Raw genomic sequence first — 20280 nt, 5'->3', positions numbered from 1 at the left:
TGTTTTCATCCAAGTAACCTTTCAGGTCCAACATGTCTTTTTTCCCACTGAACCCACAGCAGGCCTTGTTTTCGAAGCGTGACTTCTGACTTGAAACACCTGCGACTAGAACAATTAGCAGAACCAAGGCGCCGCGCAGGTTAAATCGGTTTTTATTATCAAGAGTAACTTTCATTTCACTGAGCATGGCACGAGAGCCGATAACAACTGTAGGGTCACTTTTTGTCAATTTGGAATGGCTCGAGATGAATCGAACAGCCGTCTGTATTGCTTTTCTGGAATAACTCCTTCTACTCTGATTCACCCCTCGACCACATTTCCAAAGCCAATAGGTGTGACAGTAAGGGAAAAACAGAATCAACCAATATTAGCAATTGACCGATAATTCCACACAGTGAATCAAGACGTGTTTGGTCTGGCTGTTCAATTAGTGAATTGCGCTTACTGATTGTACCTGCACTTCGGATATCGGGTGTCATTTCATTTACTCTTGTCAGTCGCGCGGGCCGCCGTAGGTAAAAGATAAAAAGAATAATAATTGGATGCCAAAGATGAAAGCGGTTCCGAAATGAAAGAGTAAACACAGAAATAAGACGGGAAACATTCCTCTCCACAGCTGAAAAAAGGCAACTTGACAGCCGATCATGCCGAAATATATCAGCCAAAGTTAACATGAATTTATCATTAGCTGCGAATGTGAATTTTTTTAATTAATGCCTCAAGCCTCAGGCACTTCGGCTCCGCCGTTGATGGAAATATCTTCAATCAACATACCCAATGAGTTACAGATTGCCAAAAATCGCTAAGAAACGCCAGAATGCGCCGCAAGGTCTCCGTATGAACTCAAAACAAACAGTAAATAATTAGCACAAAACAGATAACTTTTATACGTGCACGCTACCAGTGTCAATTAAAATTTTCAAGGCAAGAAAGTTAAATTAACACGACACATTTAAGATGGGAATCACCTCTGCCCCAGCGACCGACAAAAATTAAATCGCGAAGGAAACCAAATTGTCAATTTCAATTTCACTACCCCAATCAACCAAACACTTCACAATGAGAAGACCCATAGATGATTCTCAAAGCCTTTTAAAATAATCTTTGTTTACAACTTCATTTTCGATTGTTATATACATAAATATAGAAATCAACGCACGAAACGAAATGCAACCTTACTTTAGAAGTTTATGAGGACAACCTATGGGGTATCCAATTGAAAGGTACTAACAGTAGTAAAATTTCCTAGTCATCAGAACTTTGGTAGCAAATTCACAGCAATCATAGATTGAATAAACCTTGTAAAGTGACAGTAAGATCTTTGGCGACAATCAAAATACATACATATCATTTAAATCTAAACTTCTGTAAAGAGTACGCAACAACAGCAAGAACGCTTTCGATAACAGTGTTGTTTTTGGTCCATGTACAAAATAGATTTTCGCTCGCTGCATTCAGATTGCAAATTAGGTGCTAATTGTTAGCAACCAGCTGAGTGTGTTACAGCTAAGAAAAGCCTGACCCTTCATACTGATTTCGTCTTCGCCACAAAAGTGAACAAAAGACAAACAAACGCGAACTTGACGTGAATTGGGAAGGATAAAATATACTTCTATCGCATTTGTTGAAGAAAATTGTCTGACAGGTGCTCCTGGAGCGACATTCAAACTGTTGTTTCGTTGGAGTGCCCGCCATTCCTTTGCGTCTGTGGTCGTGGGGGCCTTTTCCCGGTTAACACATAGTAAACCTTTTTCCACGATTGCAGAGTTTTCGGTGACCAGATCCATATTCCCGAAATTGTTCCAACGAACAATGACATGAAAAGTTTCAGCATGAAAATGCTCAGATTTGGTTCGGCGATTCTATTATCCCGTTTGCCGTAAAACCAATATTCTTTATTTGCATACTCGTAAAAGTAACAGGCAATAACAGCGGTTGCCGGCACAGTTGAAAATACCGCAAATATTCCCAGACGAACGATCAGTCTTTCCAGTTTGTTCGTCTCGCTTTTTGTGTTTCCATCACGTTGTACGGTCGCGCGGATTCGAAACAGGCCGACGAATCCGGCGATTAGAAACAGTGTTCCGATAATAAGATATGTAAACTGTGGCCCCAAAACAAACGCGGCAAGCGCGATCAAATCTTGATTCCCAACAAAGCATAGTCCGGTCAACTCATCGCCGTCTATTTTGCCAGTTATGAAGATAAATATTGTTTTGATACAAGGCAAAGACCAGGCGATTACATGAAAGAGGTTGGAATACGAACCGATGGCTTCGTAGCCCCATTTCATTCCGGCAGCCAGAAACCACGTTAGCGCCAAAATAACCCACCAAATTGTCGCGGCCATGCTAAAGAAATACTGTACAAGAAACACAACGGCACATCCGGTATTTCGACGACCGTCTTGAATGAGAAATTTAGGCGTGTTGTACTCACGATCACAAGAGATCGCCTCTCGACCAGCTGCTAAACGAACGATGAACGAAATCGAGTAAAGAAGGTAACAAAGAGCAAGCCATATTATCGATCGTTCCGGATACTTGAACCTCACTGTATCCACAAAGAACGTGCACAGAACGGAAAGAGTCGACACTAAACACAATATAGACCAAACCGCCATCCACTTGTCCATCTTTTCTTTGTCCGATGTTTTAAAAATACCTTCTTGATTACAAAACACTGCACATGATCTTGTACTCTCTACATAATAGTAATTGACGCTATTTTTAAATTTCCTGCACTCTTCCGAACCAGTGTATGTCGCTCCCGCTGGTGTCACTGTACGCGTGCCGTTCTGTTTTATGCCTGTGCTTCTTATGAGAGGAGGTTTTGGGCTGGCATCTTCAGTAAAATTCGGTCCTGTCATACACATCCTTTGGCCGTCGTTTCTCTCCAAGAACTTGGTGCAGTTGAGTTTCGCGGGCCACGGAATACCGAACTCGGCCAACACATGTAAACACTGCTTGCGAACGTACTCGCACAATGGCCTGCAGGATGTGATCAAAACGTCCACCATTTCGGTACACATCGGGAAATATGCCGAGCACAAAAAGAACTGCAACTGACTCGCACAATTGAAATTAATCAGAGGAAGAAACTGTTTGAATTGTACTTCGGCTTCTTTCTGAGTCTCATGGCCGAGCATGTTTGGTATTCGTGTCACGTTGTAACCCATGTTACTACAAAGTGGGGCATTTATCTTCTCACACTGCCATCCTTTCTTTCTAAAACCCTGACCGTGCACAGTGGCGACGGAACTAGCCAAGATCGCAACAACAAGTAAAGAAGACTTAAGCGGATCCATACAATACAGCAACAGCTGAGATCAACACTTGAAGCTTTCTGCCAGCACAGTACAATCGCGCACGCTCTTGAGGTTTCCAGATATTCGGACGCTGATCTGCGCTTAGAGACTTAAACTCTAAATTGGTTTCGATGTAGGTACATAAGTTCGGTTTACCAGAACGGAATTCACAAATGCTAAATGTAAGCAATCGTTGATCTGCATGAGAATTGCTGGCAGTGTTGTTCTTTGTGCTCTACTCGGGCGATATACATTGCAACCAATCAGCGAGCGTTGCGTTGATTAAACGCCACGCCTGTCAAAACCATCTGTCAATTAGTTTTAATTTTGTTCTAAATTGCGATTGGTTGATCAAATCAGCAAAGCAAACCTAGTAAAATGCACGGTGCTTGCTTTCAATTTGCAAACTCCATTTCTATTTACACAGCATTTGTTTTCAACACATGAGAGGTTTTCTTTAGCCTTTGTTCTCTGAGAAAGAGAACAAGTGCGTCATACTTCTACCGTGTGCCCTCAAGACTAATTTAGAGCGACTCCAAACACTTCACGAATAAACAGGCAAGCCGCAAAGCTCGCTGCATGCAGTGTGATCGATGGTAGAGTTGTAGTAGTTTTCGAATGAGACATCTCTTTTAGATTTCCTTTCATTGATAACCAAGAGAAATCCATATTCCTTTAAACAAAAATTATACAGAAAAATAAAAACTTAATTAAGGGCATACAGCGCAGTAACCAGGCTCCGTCATGGACATGAAAATATCCGTCTCCTAAAAAATCTTGGCAACTCTTTCAAATCTCTCATCAAAAGTCAAGGTATTTATTTCTTAATTTATTCTTTACATATGTAACTTTCATGACCGTAATAAAATTTTCCCTGCGTCCATCACTCAATTAGCGATCACTCTCTTCAAGAAATTGTGAGTTTGTCAAAGGAAAAAAAACATGCTCAAACGTGCTCAAAATCGATCACATTGCACTCACGAAAGTATTGTATGTATATTTTTAATTTTCCATCAGAGATTTCAATTTTTTAAGTCGTCAATTCATCGGATCGATGGTTTGGAACATAAATCAAAGCTATGCAGTAAAATATTTACGACGAAATTTAAATCAGCTTCGCTCCAAAACGAAAATCTGCTGACTTATCATGTAATAAAGAAAGCGAAAATTTGATTGATAACTTGCTAAATCGAGTAATACGTTAGCCACCATTATAAGTCAATTATCGTGTGCGAACAGCGGGAAGCCTTCCCCGAATAAAGGAAAAAATATGTGCCGGCTCAGGGTTGCGGTTTGTTGACTTTAAGGCTTTTGTGCCCTTGTGATGTTCCAATTTGCTTCTTTAAACCAAGGGTTCAATTTTCAAAGAATCCCTTCGGGAAGATCCCTGCAGGTTTATCGGCAAGGTGAGCCTAAAAGGATTCCAACCATAAAAGAACACCGCTTCCCTTCTTAATAATCGGTCGATTTGTCTCCGGTTCATACTCAGCAGTGTTATGTCAAAGAAATCAATGAACATTGTCTCAGGTCACTAGTCCTTACTGTGAAATGGATAGACATAGAATTGCCGAAATCTCATTAACAGGACATCAATCTTCGTACTAATTATAACTCCTTCGAACTTCTGTCTTTCAACTTCGCGGCTTCGAGAAAGATTTATTTCCCTTCCCTAAAAAAAAAGCACTTTACATTGAGTATTTTCTTGTTTTTATTCATTGGAGCACTGAACTATAAGCAGTGCAAATTCGCTTAACATTAAGCGAACTGAAGCATGTTCCTCCGATTTCGACCAAGTATGTTTCGCCCTCCTATATGAAAGAGAAAGAACCTGTAATCACCAGTTACTTTCCTGACCTACTCAATAAATGACAGAACAAATTAAACTGGAAACAGAATCGCTCATTCATGACGAACCAAAAATATATGGCAAGGGTACAAAACTATTTAATTCTAGAAGTCGGTAGCCTTTCTGAGTTTATAATTTTATTTTCCTTATGGGGAAGTGTTAATGAAAAGTCAACAATGATGCTACTATCTGATTTAATTTAGCGGCAGAGCAGTGCCGGGCTATAAAACGTTGGCTCCCTTAGCACTCAGTGGATTCCAAGATTGTTTTCCTTCAATTGGTTGCCAGTATTTCATGCTTTATTCATTTTCCCATAAATTTAATAATCAGGTTGAGAGAGCTAAAAAAAAAAAGGACTGAAGGGGGCAAGGAAGCCCTTGGGAACTACAGGGCTTTTATACCCTTTTACAAGATGGGCTCCCTGTTGCAAATATTATGATCACAGTTTAACCCTTTACATCATATTCTCCATACTGTTCTTTATACATTTCCTAAGATGCTGACAAGGAGAATTTGTTTACTGATCAAGGGCTTCTTTAGTTGGGGATCATTTCCTTCATTCTCTTGACCTTAATGTGTGATTCAGGGGTGACATTATAGGAAGAAATTAAATGCGAGTCACTCTTAGGGTTTACACGGTTAAAGGTAGAATAGTGACGAGTCAAAGGCAGAGTAGAAACAAAGTTAAATCGTTACTTTAATCTACTTTTATTTGTATTAAGAATAAAAAAAAAAAAAACGGAAACAGAGAGGGAGCTGAATGTAAATTGATATATATTATTATGTAAGATATGATGAGTTTATGATATGGGGAATGCTTTACAATATGAAACAAAATTATTTAACATCTTGCCAAACTGATTTGGGGCAAACTTCAACTTTTTCTTCTTCTACCACTTATCCTGATTTGCAACAATTTGTATCCTGCTGTGCGTTTACCAATGAGAAAACTCAGCTGTTCATTTTTCAGCAAAGCGACATTCCAAACATAATTAAGCTGATCAGTCTGTGCAGAAACTTGAAAATTTTACTCAGAAATTTTCTTCTGGTCTTATTATTGTAAATGAAACCTCCTACCCAAAAGAGACTTTCCATATGATTTATTCGGTATCCTTTACAGTGCAGCTGACCTCAGAGGACCCGGGAAGGAATAGACTTAATGAGTGGGCTTTTGGTGTTTCCCTTATCCAGTACTTCCTCTCTCACAGTGAGAGCCACGTTCTTCAACACATCATTGGTCATTATATCACCATTAGTTTATTCGAGGACCTGTTATGGACAAAAAAGAAACTGGATATTTCAATGAAGTTTCTGGTTTTGGTGACTAAGCTAAGCCACAAGTTTCTCGGCAACGTTTGATATGTTTAAGAATTTTGAACATTGGTTTTTGACTTTTTTGCTACACTTATTAGCTTTTGAAAGAAAGGTCACCTGTAACTCAACTAGTTTATACTGTGTGGGAACCTAGTTAGATGCCTGTCCACGAGGTCAGCGGTATCGCGTGGCAAGTTGTAGCTTGTCACAAGCCCTTAGTATCTCACAAAAAGTAGATTATTCGCATATTACCCTCTAATATATTCTGTGGAATAGGCGTTGTATTCTAAAAATAAAATTTTGTTAAGAAGCAAAGTGCGAATAAAATCTACATATAATGTAAAGGATCTAACCTTTAACCCACAACAAAACCAACTTTAAGCCCAAACAATTCCAGAAAAAACAGCTACATTTCGGCACTTTTTCGGCGTCTTTTTGGAAATTCGGCAACTTTTCGGCAACTTTTTGGCACTTTTATCGGCAACTTGTGGCTACGCCTATTGGTGACCCCTGCAATCATTTCAGATACCCCTCTTCTCGCAGCTTGAATTGACTGTTAGGGATTTTCAAACCAGGGTTGTAACGTGGATTTTTTCATAAGGTCTCTACGAAGTCAGTCTAAGCTGCACTGAAGTAAACAACAAAATTCGGTATTCTCTTATTAAGACTTGCTCGCCCGTGGCTGTATGCTTGTTTTTTCACTTTTGTTTTCACAGCCTCCCATTGTTTGCCTCCCCATGATATCTTTTTTAAATTTGAATGGTGCTGGTCTCTCTTCAGTCAGTCAATTCTAGCTCAGTCACACCGCGGTAACGGTTCAGTTCGATCAGGGAAGTAGACCGTAGTTAGATACTTAGTAAACTTCACTTTCAAAATCTGCCGGGCAATATTAGCGAACACTTGTCTTTCTCTAACCCAGTCCTCTCGCCGTCAATTCGGTGCAATATGGCGGTTATTCACATCAAATAATATTGCACTAATGTCTCAAGAACAAGTCATCGGACGGTGACAGTATGGTTGTTTTTCAAAAATATTACATCCTTTTACCTCTAGGATTTCGTGTCACGAATTAGCACATATGTGGACTCCATCATGTTCTTCTGCGGCTGCAGGAATCTTCGTTCGTGTTTTGTGGAATCCTTTGAAAATTTATGGTCTCCTTTACATGGTAAGATTGCACTACAAAAATAATTATTTGCAAATTTTGATGACTTTTGATATCACATAGTAATGTAAGCTTATATATCAGGTAGTCTATCTCTATAATACTAAAAAAACGGCTTTTGTATTAATAGTATCTTACTCCAAAAATCCTTTGGTTAGTGGAAACCATAAATCATCACGGTCATCACAAATACTTGTCTGAGGAATATTTCTCCATGTTACGTAATGTTTGTTTCTCCATGTTTACGTTGTTGAGAGTGTTTAGAGCACGTTTTCGGTTGTTCACAGTAAAAGGAAGCAAAGTTGTTTTTAAAAATCGTCACGAAGCCTTGAATTAACAAGTTTCTCTTGTTAATCGATTGAAAATGCTATGTTCCTAAGTCTTGGAGTGTTATTATATCTCCCCACATGCCCAGGGAACAGAATTGAAGGAGTTGATCTGGATATTCTCTCCCTGTTGAATATTACATCCTTATGCCTCAGATGATTCTGAATTAAAAAACAGGATTCTCTAATCTCCTCTTGGAATTGTAATTACAGGCTCCATACAGTTTTATTGAAGGTTGTTACTTATTTAAAATTCCAGTTGGAGGAAGAAACATCCAGGAATAACAATGTGATTTTGTTTTTCCTAATCATAATTTAATTAAATTATGTAATCCCATAAGTCTGTAATGGCATTGTTTAGTAGCAGAGAAAATCACACACCCAAGAAACCATGTCTTGTTTTCGTATACCACCTAGTAGCTTTGCTTAAGTTGACACCAAAAGGAGGCTACTAACAAACAATGGCTATTGTTATACCTAGACTTTCTCTTAACAAAACAAGCACTGTGATTGGTTGATTCTTGATCACATGCCCCTGATCGAATTATAATGTATTCCAACTAGGATACAATTGTGCAGTTGTTGTCTGTGCACCAATTACATAACACATGATTGTTTAGGAGAAAGTCTAAATATGTAACAAAGCACTTAATGTATGGTCCCTCAGGAAACTAGTCAGACTTGTTTTCCCTCGAGTTGATGGAAAGAGCAAACTCAGAAATGTTACATGGAAAACCAAATAAATAGTGGTGTTGGACATAAAACTTTTGGTTTGAAATTGTATCCATTTATGCTCTACACTTTTTCCAGTGTATCTATTATTAATATGCATGTGATATATTTATCATCTTTGGGTACTTCCAAGTTTATTTGAGGATTGGTGGTATTCTGAGGAGGGCTGATGTAACGTACTTTAAATATAAGTATCGACTGGATGTAATCAGGTCATCCTGTTTTCTGGCTGTCAATGGTGGAGGACTGGTGGTTTATGTCTGTCTATTAAGGTCTGTTTACTTTGATGATTTTGTTATAGTCTTGATTAACCCTTTAACTCCTGTGAGTGACCAAGACAGAATTTCTCCTTACAACATCAACACCTTATCAACTAGATAAGTGATGAGAATAAAGGAAAATATCAATTGGAGATAATTAGTTGATCCCATACTAAATTCTCTGAACTAACATTAAAAGAATTGTATGGTTGACATTAAGGAGAAATACAAATTTGATCTGGGAGTTAAAGAGTTAAGACTAATGCAGGAGACTTCGTGTTATAATGTTGTTGCCCTCCTGAAGTCTGCGTTGACTATGATTGAGAGGCTCACAGTGTATGGTTGAAGAGCTCCGCTGAACATTACAGACAACAATTTTGAAATTGATTTAGGAACTAAGGAGATTTTAAGATTGAAGCATTTAATATTCCTCACATTTAGGATTAGTAGGGGCTTTGGAATTAGGAGCACAAGATTTTAGGATTAGAACTTTTAATATCTTCACATTACTATTATACTTTCTTTTTTATTATTATCTTGTCCTTCTTTAAAGTTCAAGGAGGAAACATACATGAAGCAGGATCCATTAGTTTCTCCTAGATTTTTATTGGACATTTTAATGTATTTTTTGATTTTTAAAGGATTTTATATAATTTTTGTAAATAATTTTTAGCAATTACAGTGAATAAAGGAATTTTATTTTAGTCAGTAAAGAAGAGATATATGATGTAAATGTGGATTTTAATTTCCTGAAGTCTTTTACCATATACCTTGTGAGATCGCATGTTTTCTGGTTTGAAATGTTTCAAATCAGTTTCAATTAATAGTCAAATTATGATGATGGATATAATATAAAGAAAATTGAGTTTATACAAAACTAAGGCAACTGTGTTTAAAATAGCAGGCGGTAGGGGTAGGAGTACATTGGGTCAATACCCAATGTAAGAACATTTTTTCTGCTTTGGTCAGGAAGCTCATTGGATCTTTCAGCTAACTGTCAACTGTGTTTCTCCTGGATTTCTAGCATCTCTTGTACTGACCATTCTCGGTTGAGAAAAAAAGCAGAAGAAGAAAGGCACCCTTGCACTATTACCATGACAAATTTGGTAAACTATCCTTAAATAACCAGATATTTAATAATTTTCATCATCTTTGTACATTTTTATAAACTACCTATTTAAGGCTCAATGGTGTGTGGTCTTAATACCAGGCTTCATATGTGAACTCTTTTGATTGGGGGGGGAATTTGTTGAATCCAGAGCCCAACCTCCTACGAACTATTGTTGCGCCATTTCACCATTATAAATGCTTTTGCAAACATATTTTTTGTATGGGTACAGGTACTTCATGTGCTCCAACTCTTTTTGTTCGTCAAGGCAAGTTCGTCAAAGAAAAAGACAATGGGAAAGGTTTTTAACCATTGCTGTTATGTTCCTGGAGGTTGTTTCAAATATCTTCTGCCTGTTGGCATCCTCTTTTCCACTCTCAATTTGGGGTTTGACAGGAGGGAATGATAAAGAAAACTGTCAATGGATGAGAGTGGTGGGGTTGAAATCATTTCAAACCCAACTTGTTTGTCAGTTGAGGAATATGACTGTACTTTTCTATCTGTGTAAACCTTAGGGTGTTGAAACAACTTACAACATGCTAAAGGAGAGGGGTCTCATTCATCCTGTTCCTAATGGAGAGGTATGCTTTATACAATATATATATATATATGTATATATACCATCAACTTGCAGTGTTGTGATGTGCCCTGTCCATGTCCATGCGACTCACTGGTGATGATGGAACTGGAAGACTGAACTGCAAAAAATAATTTTGTTGGGATGTGTTTATTTTTCTGTTTTAGAGTGAAAATTTGTATAACAATGGAGAGTTTGCCTAATGAACCAATTCCCTTAACTGCCACAGCCAATCCCAGTTTCTGTAACATGTGGACTAAGACTATAACTGCTGCTTCAGTGTGATACTTTTTCTTTTACTTGATATCATTTGAAATTTGATTATTTCTCTGAAATGCTTGCAGTGAAAATCCACTTAGTAGTACATACCTAAGGAAAAGGCTCAATTTCCTAAACTAATACCCCATTCACACCAGCAAAACATGTTTGTTAAACTGGTTTTCATTGAATGAAAATTATAAACAGAGAACTGAAAAACTGATTTTCCATTGGATTCAAGTACTTGCTAACTTGCATTTCCAATGTGCTACATTCAAGTCAAAAATATTCGGTTTAAATAGTTTCTATGAAGAAAAAAAAAATTAAACTGTGTTTAACAAAACAACTTTTAAACATGTTTAAGCTTTGGTGTGAATGGGGCATGAGTTTTCCACTCCAGGTTACTCTCACCCTTGTTCCCCCCCCCCCCCCCCTCCATGTATTTCCTGAACTTCCCTTGATTCTTAACCCTTAACCCCTAAGAGTGACTAGCATCTAATTTCTCCTCACAATATAAACCTGAATCAAACATTAATGTCATGAGAATAATGGAAATGATCACCAACAAAAGAAACTCTTGATTATTAAACAAATTCTCCTTGTTAGCACCCACAAGAAATGTATCATTAACAGTATAGAGAATATGTCTACTGATGTTAGGGTAAAAAGGTTTAATTGGTAACCAATTATACTCCTGGATGGAGAGAGTTACTGAGAGGGTTAAGTGTCTTACCCAACAGCACAAAACAATGATGTAGCTGGAGTGTAAACCCTTTATATTGATCATGAATCCAGGTGCGAACTAGCAGTCCATTTTATATAAAAAAACATTCTCTTAGAGTGTATACAAGTGTTTGTCAAAACAAAAAAAAAAATATCTGGAATTCAGAGTTTCAAAAAAATAAATCATTTGTCATATGATTGTTCCTGTAAGATGCTTGCAGTGAACATTCCCTGAGGGGTACATTCTAAAAGAGAGGGCTTATTTCCTAAATGACCAACTTTTACCCGTGCAAAGCAGATGTTGTCTGTCATAATTTCCTACAAAATTTTTAAAGATCATCTCCATCAATTATGTGTGAGAGTCTCAATGTGACCAGACCTGATATATTGACTCTTCTGGTAGCTTTGCTTTTGAAAAGCAAAAAACAATTGGGAGGAGAGTAGAGATAATGACAGTAAATAATGTTATTCAATGCTGTTAATGTTTACAGAGGTTTTTCTTGTTTGGTAGATTCTGTTGTTCTGTATTGCAACAGCCATCATGATGTACCTTTATAAGTAAGTAGTGCTGTGGTTAAAAAATCTCTTTCAAATACTCCCTTAACTTAGAATCAATTGCATATGTCCATCACCCACCTTTAGGCCTTATTAACCAGCTAATTTGCTTTATACATAGCTGTTTACCTAGGGCCTTTCCACCTCAGCAGACAAAACCAAGAACTGTTGTGAAAAAATCAAAGGACAAATTTGTTATGACAAATTTTGTTTCATCAGTTGCATTGGATTAAAAATTTCAAAGCTGTCAAGTTCTGTCAGCACCTGTTCTGTTCACGAGACCAGCCATAAAGGATTCCACCTCCAATTTCCAGGATTTATCTGAAATCATTAAAAATTTAGAAGCCCCAAGTTTTGCAACAAAAGAAAATTTTTGCCTGTCTAGTAGACTGATTTCAGTTCAATTACATGGTGGTCATAGCTTTTACAACAAATTATCTATAAATTTATCACAGTTTTGCTTATTAGTTGATCTATCCAGTTTTTTGGACAATTTGTTAGTGGTGTGTTTGAAGATTTGTTCACTTCAGCCAAAATTGTCAAGTCACAACAAACCATCTACACTTGTGAAAATGTTGGTGATGACAGGAAATTTGTCATAATAATTAATTTGTTCAGCCTCTGTCCAACAGTTCTCTTCCAAGTTTCCCTAAACACAGCTTTTATACTTTCATATATTCATGTAGTCATGATACAACTAGAGTACAGTTTAGTCTTTCAAATGGAACTACAGGTAGTAATGGATATTATATAATTTATTTTGCAATTAGGAAAAAGGGAGGTCTTACAGATGGTGTTTTGAATTCTTTAGTAAGGTATGTGATGAAATATCTGATAGGGAAATCTCACCATCTTAACCCTTCCACTCTCAAGATCTCATTGGGAATTTTCCTTACTATTTTTCCATACAATGCTTATAAAATTAGTCGGAGGATTTGGGTAGTGGATCACTAATGGTTCCAAATTGATATTTTTCTTTATTCTCACCAGTGGTCTACTTATATTGTAAGGGGGGTAAATTCTGCCTTGGTTGCTCTGGGAGTTGAAGGGTTCATTATATTTTTGTGAATAAATTAGTCTTAAAACCTTCTGAAAGGATTAACTCAGGGTAAGTCATGGTACTCTGATTTATTCTTTGAAGGTTTTTTTTGGGTCCAAATGATCACAGTCCTGGCCAAGAAGTAGACAGTTTAAAGCAAGTCTCTCAATCAACATTCGAGAAAGTCAGATGCAGCAAAATGGTTAGTATTGTTATGACATTTAAAATACAAAAAGATGATAAACAGAGAGAGGATATTAAACAGGCAGAACACCCCTTTCTCTTTTGTAATCAGAGCTACAGGAGTTGAAATGAAACCACACATAATTTGAATTTGTTGGTTAAGGGTCACTACAACATGTAGACAGTTTTAGCAGAGGAAGGAACTCTGAGTTGCATGTTGATTTGAAAATTCTTCTTTCAGTTTTTTTTCCTATAGTCAGCTCACAGCTTCAACCTACAAGGTTTGAAAATTTGTTGTAATTATCTCTGCTCATCATCCCACCTGTGCAATATTGAATGAGCAATTTTATGGCACAGAAGTTAGTAATACCTAAAAATAAATTAGGAAATAGTGGTGCAGAGACTTATTTTGTGAGTCATTGGTCAAAACTGGATGCTTTTTTGTAAATTTACCAACTTCATTCAAAAATGTATTGTGCGTCCTTTGGTCACAAGGTTCTCTGTTGGTGTTCACTGTTGTGAAATTCACATCCTGCAAATAACAACAGTCATCTTACGTAGTAGGTATTACAATTGTTAGGACATCATGCCTAAGCTAAACTACTAATCTTAGGTAGAAAAGCTGCCTTAGCAAGCAACTCCAAAAAAGCAAAATACTCACCCTTTCTCTATTACCACTATGTCTTATAACCCTGAAAACCAAAGTGCCTTGCTGTACAAATAATCCTGTTGGAAAAACAGACTAGGAAAAAGAAATTTTACATCATTTTCAGAGTTACTGCAAGACACCCAAACAGTGCACTTCTGCTTGTTATTCTATTCTTAACCTTTTAGCCTTTTTATACAATTGTAAATTTATGATTAATTTATGCCAAAGTAACAAAAGTGTAAGTGTAAGGCATTAAGTCTTAAAGAGTGTGTGATAATCTTGACTATTCTTGGGATTGTTTTAATTGTTTTTATTTTTCAAAATATTGTGTTGCAGGCTACAACCAACACTAAAGGCCTTTGGTACTGGTTACATTGTGCAATTGGTGCCCATGCTTCTTGGACAAAAGACATGCATTTAAAAGACCAGGTTGTACAAAAGACGTCATCTTTTCTCAGCCTTTCCATTAATTTCCATGAATGCTTTCTATTACATTTAAAATTACTTTATAGCACTATCAGTAACACTGTAAGTGTCATCACCCTGAATCAAATATAACTTAATAAGTTGTTGATTGTTAATCTAATTATCCTTGTTGGCACCTTAAGAAAGTATAGAGATCAGTATGCAGAGTATGCATACTGTCCACAATGTGTGGATACTTAAGGTTTTATAACTCAAGTTCACTTATAACAGTGTGTTTCATAAAACACAAGGTTTGTTATTATGCATTATTTAGTGTTTCTATCCATTTTGCTTTATTAGGGAAGCTATTGAGATTGTTTTATAATGAGGACTGTCTTAGATGTGGTGTATTCCTGGGAAGTTTTGTTGCAATTTTTAAGGTGTGTGAACTAAACATTGCATTTTAGCAATTTTGCTGTAGTATTCTGATTGATGTATGTTCATTCTTTTGGTAGTGATTAATAGAGATGAGTTGTTCCAGCCTTTAGCTATGATTATTTACTTGTTTTTAGTAACTTGTTATTTGCTCTAGACTGTTGAATGGGTGTCAGGTTTCTTGAGAAATAAAAGAGATGAATTGAATGGATTAATATCAGGTAGGATTGGTATATCTTTAGTTGGAAATCTGTGTTTTTGAAAACTCTCGCTCATGTTCGTTTTATTACAGGGGGTCTGTGCAATGAAAGTTATGCAGAACTTGAAACCCAATGAGGCTAGAATGAATAATCTGGGCGTTTCTGTTAAATAGAATACTAACGGTTCAAAAGTGAACAATATCACCTTCAATGTCATTGGATAGTAAATGAACCTGAATTTCGTCATGAACTTCACGTCTTCTCGAGGTGTCTTGCCTATTAACAGATTCATTTACAGTAATCAAAGGAGGAAAGTTTGGAATTTGGGCTAGTGTATCTTGACATACGAGTCTGCTTCATTACAACGTTGACTTTAATGCTACCAACAACTTCCGTGTTATTGTGGCTGATGAAGTTGGAGTTGAACCAAACGAAATTTTTCACCCACATTTAGCATCATCTGTCATGCATAAACTTGCCTATTTTCTTCTTGTTAGGTGCGAGCAGCCGGTCTGTCCATGATATTTTCACAGAAGTTCAAGTATGAGCTGTGTTAACCTAGCCTTCTAAAATTTCCTAGCGTAGTTATAAAGAAATACATTTTGATACCGAAAAGATAGGTAAATGCGTTTACTTTAAGAATGCACTTGTTGAGTGAACACTGCCTTGTCTGGCGACAGAAGTAAATCCATTTGAGAACTCATTTTTCTGTCATGTCACGTCCAAAGCTCAACTTGTTGAAAAATATCAGCCACATTGATTCCCTTGCTGCCTTTAGTTACAGTCCATATTTTTGCGATTTGACGCCACTTTTGGGACTCAAAAAAGAATTTCTAAAAGACAGGTGTCTGCAGTCATTGAGCGTTCTAGGTGAATTTGCATTGGGCCTGAATGTAGATGGCGACCATTTCCAGTATACAGATGCGATTTACTCCACCCTTTTCCCTTTCTTAATGCCCGACTAGAAGCACGCCTTCGAGGGCGTAGCTTGGGGGGGGGGGGGGGGGGGGTGAAAGATCCTGGCTAGGCCCCTGCACAGAGTAACCCTTATGCCTCCGAGCAAGTTCTACCGAATGTTGTTTACTTGCTCTTTGTTCCTGCTTCACAGTCGATGAGAGGCATGAAGTGTACGAACAGGTAGATTAAAATGAAGAAAATTTGTCTTTCAGCTTTTGTACAAGCATGGTATATCGAGCCGGGATTCTTCCTTCCATTCCTTATGCAGAGATCTTAGCGTATTCTTTCTCAACTGCATTCTCTTTCATGCGGTAAGAAAACCGTATTTTCATACTTGAGGTGTCTTGCTCTGCAAAGAGTAGGCCTTGTGCTGTTAAAAGCGTCATATAAACTTGACAACACTATTAGAGCCTATTTTGATTTCCGTTCGTAGTATGAGTGGAATCGATTTACTTATGACGCTGAAGAAGCAGAATTTTGTTACTGTTGACCTCATATATGCATCTATGCGTCTGTCAATAGATCATCAGTAAAAACCATTCAAAAGGCGTGTTTAGTTCATTTTATGACCTGTTATTTTGCGATACAGCCAGACGGACTTGTCGACACCCGGTTAGTCATTCACCAATTCTAGGGTACAGTTAGTCTTCCTGTGCTCTTAAGCACTCATAGTGGCGCTTGACACCCCCCCCTCCCCCCATCTCAAAAATATTATCATTCTAATATTTGTTCATGTCATCGTAGTGCACCTGGGAAGTTCACAGTGTGCGGCCATCTTATTGGCGGTATCTAAACGTTGTTACGGCCAAGAGGTTGGGGCAAACTCACTCTACCATTATGTATCATGCAAGTTCACATCGAAAGTTAAAAGGCTGTAATGCAGTGTAACAAGTATACAGACAGTTAAAAATTCTGAGAGTAGCTGTCGATCGTGTGGCGTGGTAGTCAGGTATGGGCAGTCCTGAAAACGACAGTGAGCCGGCTAGCCCTTTGCAGGACTTCCTTAACGGGACGATCCAAACTGTGTCTGGTTCTCAGTAAGAGGAGACGAGCAAGAGAGCCTGCGAGCGACTAACAGCGGTTGTGGCTGCTAGAGAGACAGCTTTTCCCGTTCATCTTTATCTTCATTTTGCTTGATTCCCCCTTTCCTCCTCCTCCCCCCCACATCCCTTGACGTTTTTTCGCGAGGCAGCTCATTTCCATTAGCTGAGAGCAGGCTACAGACGATCACGTCATCACACTATAGGTTTTAGTTGGTCTTTAGTATGGATTTACTCGCAAAAATGAAATATGTTGATATTTATGTATTATATATAGGTTTTATTTCCTCTTGTTGAAAAGTTTTGATGCTTGTTGCTTTTCATGGTGTTTGATAAAAAATATAGAGTTATTTAGGATAATAATACTGTTGTAAATAACCTGGTAAAGAAGGTTAAAAAATATTTTTAGATGTCGATGACTAGAATTAACAATAATTCATAAGGGAGATAAGTTGCAATTAATCGCAAGTAAATCAGTATACCATTGGAAATGAATACAGCAAACATGTGCTTGCAGAAACCCTTTGATATGACAACTCGCTGGTTCAAAGGTGCATTTCAAATGGAAAAGAAAAGTTCGATGAACCTGATTAAATTGTTTTGTGGTTTATGGCCATTCATTACCATATTTTCATTCTTTGCGAAAAAAACTTGAAGAAAACCACAAAATACAAACATGGGCCGACTGAAAAATTGCTAAACTAGTAATAGTGGACCAAAAAAGAATGGAGAAGATACTGCTCCCCCCCCCCGGATGGAACTCCATTCCGTCACGGCTAACCCATGGACTTCTAGTCGGAGGTTCATAAACATTTTTCATGTTCTAATTTGAAATTGTTTCGTTAAACCACAACATGCAGTTGTTGTTGGGGACCAAAGAATTATAGAAATCTGCTGGAAAATTCATTAATGTGTTTAATTAAAAGGAACACGAGAAAAAACCCCATTTGGGTTCTCCTTGCCAACAAGCACGTAAGAAACTATACAAAATTCAGTAAGCAAAAAAATTGAGAGCGAATAGTGCGATCTCTAGCTCGGCCTCAGTTACAAGAACTTTCCATAACTTTACCAGTCAAAGTCTTTGCTATATTTTTTTTCTTAAGGTTTGTGTAAATGTAATTTAAAAACAATAGTTTTTTAGTCATTTGGAAATTTTTTAGTTGAGTTTTCTTCCAGGGTAGATCAGTTCTAAAACGCTGTTGTGTTTTTTATTTACACGCAGGTTTTGTGAATTAAACAGAGCGAAAGTGGATGAGATATTTGGTACAGAGAGCAGTAGGTTATTTCCAAAGGATGATTTGTATAGGTCTTTAACGAGAAGGTAGTGGTAATCAATTTGGAAAATAAGTAATCGAATGCCTAATTAACAATTAGCCTGTTTGATAATAAATATTGTTTGCAAGGCGAGATTTAAATATTCTAGTAAATAGCCTTTGAAAGTAAGAAAGTTACAATATTTCTTTTCGTCTGAAAGCATATGAGTAGATAAATTTAGTAATGTGGAACCAATCAGAAAGACTTACTTCAACCACGCTATAATCGGGGTCTGATAGGGAACTTCATCTTACAGCTGACACGTGGTTTGTAAGATGACGCAGGCGAGAGTCGGATTTGAAAATTGTGCAATCCGATTGGTCAATTAATCTCGTAGGTGAAATACAGCTTTCTGATTGGATTATTTGCCTAGTGCATCCTAGGTTACTTCTCAGGTTGCTTTCTTTGGCTGTAGCATAGGCACGCAAACCGCTCTCTTTGGTAAAATTTTGTACGAAAAATTCCTCTTGAGACATTAAAGAGATTTAACATCCAAATTGTAGTTTAGACGATTCTTAGTGAAATGGTCTTTCAACAATAGCTGCGTGTTACTGCTAACAGTGATATGTTGTAAGTCATATTACCTATCTTTTGTCAGAACAAGAATTCAAGATGCTCAAATATTCTCATATCATAGGCAACCAAAAGTTACTGTTCTTCCTATCATTTATATCGAGTGTAAGTAACCAAGGAAAAAATCAGTCAAATCCTTTAATTTCAATCCCTTCTCTTCCAGAGTAAATGGTGGTTTCCAGTAAATGGTAGTTTCAGAGGTTGAATTAAACCAAATAAAGTATCATTCCCCGCATCATTCTTAGACACTATTTCAATTTATTTTTATTTTAATGATCTTCGTTGATTTAATCACCAACAGATTGGCAAATAATTTATTTACGACTGATTGATTGGCTTTTTGATTACTAATTGACTGACGAATCATGATCAGTTTGATAGATTTATCATTTGTTTGTTTGTTTGATTTAATGATAATCGACTATCATGATAATCGACTATTCAGAATCGAATTGAAGTAGGTAGGCCTCTTTCGCGAGAGGTATAAGCTTGGTGCAGAGTCGGTTAATCTTTAGAATGATGATGAACAGCTTCGAATGCAGTGTAAGGCTCATATTTCTCTCCAACAAATTAAATACAACAGCGAATAGTTTAGAATAAGGATTGATAAGCTGAAGTGCTTCGTAGATTTGAATAGCTGAATCGTTTTGCCTCTGTCTTTTGACCCTACATATGAAGAAGGACGTTATCAAATTGTTTTGGGGAATAGGAAGGGTTTTTTAATTTTTTTGTAATTTTTTTTTGTGCTGAAGTCTTTTTGTTAGACATACATCAAACCCATAAATATAAATACAAAAGGTATCAACGCGAGTTGAGGGATGTTGAATTGGACAGTTCATTTTTATCCTAAAAATTCGATAACATATTTCAGCTATGATCGCCTCCTTTCTTTTCGAACTTGATATTTCCTCGTCTATCCATGTTAGGATTAAACTGCGGGCAGTCGCAAATGGTATGGCAAATGGTTTCAGGGAAACGCTGTCTACGATCGATCTATATGAGGAAGTTGTGGGTTTAAATCCCAACTTCTGGTGACTAAAAGAGGATATTTTTTACCCTAACGCGTAGGATTAGTTACAAATATTTCCTGATTTTGATCTCAAGGCCGGTACTGTGGTCGAAAACGTGATACAAGGGAGTGTGGAAATTTAAGCAATTCAATTGATGCAACTGAAACTGGCAAAGGATATAATTATTCACGAAAGGCGTGGGATAAAAACAGCGCTAACACAACAGAGTGTGGAACGAGAAATTGGAAATATTTGTTATTTGCAACATAAACAACACTAGGAGCCACGCCGCGCGAAGTATTTC

At 37.3% G+C, this 20280-nt stretch overlaps 1 protein-coding gene and 1 pseudogene across 1 annotated transcript; one reads left to right on the top strand and one right to left on the bottom strand.

The window, feature by feature from the left end:
* Nucleotides 1-1076: 1076 nt before the first annotated feature.
* Nucleotides 1077-3553, bottom strand: LOC131780655 (frizzled-4-like). The gene has a single exon (XM_059097275.2). It carries the CDS (start codon nucleotides 3305-3307, stop codon nucleotides 1664-1666), a length of 1644 nt encoding a protein of 547 aa, XP_058953258.1. The 5' UTR covers nucleotides 3308-3553; the 3' UTR covers nucleotides 1077-1663.
* Nucleotides 3554-6248: 2695 nt separating this feature from the next.
* Nucleotides 6249-19654, top strand: LOC131780543 (transmembrane protein 135-like; annotated as a pseudogene).
* Nucleotides 19655-20280: the final 626 nt, after the last annotated feature.

The sequence above is a fragment of the Pocillopora verrucosa genome, chromosome 9 (assembly GCF_036669915.1).
Source record: "Pocillopora verrucosa isolate sample1 chromosome 9, ASM3666991v2, whole genome shotgun sequence".
Classification (NCBI taxonomy): Eukaryota; Metazoa; Cnidaria; class Anthozoa; order Scleractinia; family Pocilloporidae; genus Pocillopora; species Pocillopora verrucosa.
Note: the sequence above shows the minus strand (reverse complement) of the source record. Positions and strands in the feature narration are given on the sequence as shown.